A 3,908-nucleotide genomic window follows, 5' to 3' on the forward strand; every position below is an offset into this window, starting at 1 on the left:
CCTCCTATGTTTTCTGGTAAAAGTTTTACAGTTTTAGATTTCACATTTAGGTTGATCAATTTTGAGTTAATTTTTAGTTGTGATTCAAGGTATGGATTCAAGTTTGTTTGTCTTTGTTTGTTTGTTTGTTTTGCATACGAATATGCAGTTATTCCAGCACCATTTGTTGAAAAGATAACCTTTTCCACTGAAATTACCTTTGAACCTTTGTCAAAAGTCAGTTATCCATATATCTGTAGGGCTATTTCTGGACTCTCTATTCTATCCCATGGGTTGATTTGTTGGTCTTGATGCCAAGGCCATGCTGTCTTTTTTTTTTTTTTAATTAGTGAAGTTATACATTTATAGAAAAATTATGCACAAAATACAAAGTTATCATATACCACCTACACTGTTGTGGTTATTGCACTCCATAGTAAGTCTTGAAATCAGGGAGTTAGTCATCTAAATTTCAATAGTCATCAAAGTTGTTTTGGCTATTCTAAGTCCCTTGCAATTCCATAAAGATTTTAGGCTTAGCTTGACAATTTTTACAAAAATATTTGTGGGAATATTGATTAAGATTACACTGGTGTTAGAGATCAAATTGAGGATAATTGATATACTATAATATAGAGTCCTCTGACCCATAAACAAAATCTATTTATTTCAGTCTTCTTTAATTTCTCTCAGCAATGTGAGTTTTCAGCATACTTACACATTTTTGATCAGATTTATCCCTAAGTATTTCATATTTTTAAGCTATTGTAAATGGTATTTTTAATTTCAATTCCAGATTGTTCTTTACAAATATACAGCCATGCAATCAATTTTTGTATATTGACCTGATATCCTGCAACCTGGCTAAACTCACTGATTATTTCTAATAGCTTTTCTGTGGATTCCACCAGATTTTCCAAAGATAGCCATGTTATCTGTGAGAAAAAAAGACCATTTTATGTCTTCCTTTTCAATTTGGATGCCATTTATTTATTTATTTAGTCATATTTTACTGGCATTCCAGTACAATGTTGAATAAAAGAGGTAAGAATAGACATTCTTCTCTTATTCCTGCTTTGGGGGGAAAGCATTCAGTATTTCACCATTAAGCATTATGTTAGCTAAAGGTTTTTCATAGATGTCCTTTTTCGGGCTAAGGAAGTTCCCTGCTATTCCTGCTTTGCTGAGAGTTTGTATCAGGAACACATGTTGGTTTTGTCAAATACTTCTTCTGCCTCTATTATGATGATCATATGGTTTTTATTGTTTGTAAATGTGGTGAATTACATAGATTGATTTACAAATGCTAAATCAATCATGCCCGGCAGCGGGGGGTGGGTGGGTGGGATCCTATGCAATAATGATCTATTATGTTGAAATTTCATTTAGGATTTTTGCATCTATGTTCATGAGGGATAGTGGTCTTAGTTTTCCTCTGTTAAACTGACATTGACTGGTTTGGGTTTCAGGGTAATTCTGGCTTCATAAAATGAATTGGGAAGTATTCCCGCAATATTGATTTTCTGGAAGGGTTTTATAGAATCGATATTATTACTTCCTTAAAAGTATGGAGAATTACATCATGAGGCCATCTCAAGTTTTCTTCATAGGAAAGTTTGTAACTATAAATTTAATTTCCTCCATAAATATAGGGCCATTCTTTTTTAAACATTTTTTAATTAGAGAAGTTGTGGGTTTATAGAAAAATCATGTAGAACATACAGTGTTCCCATATACCCTACCACTTATCATTAACACTTTGCACTAGTATGGCACCTTTGTTACAATTCATGAAAGAATATAATAATTGTACCATTCACTGTAATCCATGGTTCACATCAGGGTGTATTTTTTCTCATATGCCACCCTATTATTAACACATTGCATTAGTGTGGTACATTTGTTATAATTCATGAAAGAACAATTTGTAATTGTACTATTAACTATAGTGCATGGTTTACAATAGGGTTCACTATGTTGTAGTTTTACATTTTATCTTCTAATTTTTTACTCTAGTAACATATATATGACCTAAAATTTCCCTCTTTAACCACATCCACATATATAATTCCGTGCTGTGAATTACTCTCAAACTGTCGTGCTACCATAACCACCATCCATTTCCAAAACTTTATAATCAACTCAAATAGAGATTCTGTACAACTTAAGCATTAACACCCCATTCCTTACCCCAACCCAGTCCCTGGTAACCTACATTCTAGAGTCTAACTTCATGAGTGTACTTATTCTAACAATTTCTTAACAGTGAGATTACAAAATATTTGTCCTTTTGTGTCTGACTTATTTCATACAACATAATGTCTTTAAGGTTCATCCCTGTTGTGACATGAATCAAAACTTCATTCCTTTTAAATGCTGAATAAAAGTCCATTCTATATACCATATTTTTTAAATACACTCACTGATTGATGAGCACTTGGGTTCCTTCCATCTTTTGGCAATTGTGAATAGTGCCACTGTGAAAACCAGTGTGTAAAAATCAATTCTTTGGGGTATACACTTAGTAGAGGGATTGTATAGGGCTATTCTTCATGAATGGTTTATGGATGTTTATCTCTTTCAATTAACTTACTGGTAGAAAGTTGTTCATAACATCCAGATTTACATTTGGAGACTTTTTTTTTTTCTGTCTGAAGGGCTTCCTTTAACATTTCCTCTAGTGCAGTTCTGCTGGGGATGTAATTTTTCAGCTTTTGTATGTCTGATAATGCCTTTCTCTTTTGCTTTTTTTTTAGAAGTCTTTTGTAATTTATTCTTTTCAAACCAGTAAAGTTTTGACATTGGATGAGATTATTTTCTCACTTTCTATTTATAGTTTAGAGAAAAAAGTTAGCACAGCCATTCTCCTCTGTTCTTCAGGATGAAAGTAGTTTGACTAGGTACAATACATCAACTGACTTCATAGTTAACCTTTTTAAGGCAATGATTGAGCATTTTTTTCACAGAGCACAATCTATCATTTTTGTTTGCCTCCCCTCCCCCGACTGTGAAGTTATACGTGCTGACACTCATTCATTTTATATTCTAAGGAACATCAAACTAACTACATTTATAGTTCTTATCAAGAACTTTTTCTTAAAAAGTTTTCAAATTTAACTGACTTTTTCATGATTCCAAAACCATTTGGGATTCTAGGATAAAACCTGTGAATGCCCACTATACATCTTTTTTACTAAAATGTGAAGATTACGGAGAATCAAGGTTTACTAAATTGCAGTTAGGATTGGGACCCAAATGCAAATGTCCACACCATAAAATTTTCTATGCCTTCTACAGATATACGAATTTTATTAATTTATATCATTCTGCAAATATATACACTTGATTTAATCACATTGTATAGGTTGGATTTGGGGGTATTTTTAAATTGTTGAAAGTTTAGCATTTATTTTTGTAATCCAACAACTTTATCCAAAAATGCAGAAAATTTTTCTGGCTGGCCAGGAGGACAACTTTTCAGGGTTGAGAAGTCCGTTGACTTTAACGGCCCAGGAAGCGTATGGCAGGTGCAATAGAAAAGATGCCCCTCTTTGTGTAACTGCTTTGCCAATTCCAGCTGATGATTGTTCATCAACTTTTCATTTATAACCACGACAAGTGGCTTTCCTTTTTCCAGAATCTCCAAACAACTTCCTGCACCTGCATGACTAATAACAAGATCTGCTTTCTGAAGTTCTTCTTTCAATGAATTCTTGTACCTATACACATCCAGAGTAAATGATTCAGTACTGAATGGTTCAGGTACCACCGTTCCTCTACCAATTTGTAGGATAAGTCGGTTGTAACCAAGGCTCTTGATGATTTGGAGACTATCACGTGCCGACACACACGTAATGAGGTCATCGAAGCTGGTGGTCCCCACAGTAACAGGCACTTCATCGTGGGGGTTCTACAAGTCCGAGTAGCAA

General features: G+C 33.8%; 2 protein-coding genes across 2 annotated transcripts in view; one reads left to right on the plus strand and one right to left on the minus strand.

Annotated features, from left to right (window-relative positions):
• Positions 1–3,908, plus strand: part of LOC119527063 (guanylate-binding protein 1-like) — a 61,052-nt gene that overhangs the window by 41,147 nt on the left and 15,997 nt on the right.
• On the minus strand, positions 270–3,889 carry LOC119513661 (UDP-N-acetylglucosamine transferase subunit ALG13 homolog; the record flags this gene model as incomplete). The annotated part of the gene is made up of 1 exon (XM_037809059.1): positions 270–3,889. A coding segment is annotated over one exon (504 nt), but the record flags the coding sequence as incomplete, so codon positions are not given.

Source organism: Choloepus didactylus, chromosome 2 (genome assembly GCF_015220235.1).
Source record: "Choloepus didactylus isolate mChoDid1 chromosome 2, mChoDid1.pri, whole genome shotgun sequence".
NCBI lineage: Eukaryota > Metazoa > Chordata > Mammalia > Pilosa > Megalonychidae > Choloepus > Choloepus didactylus.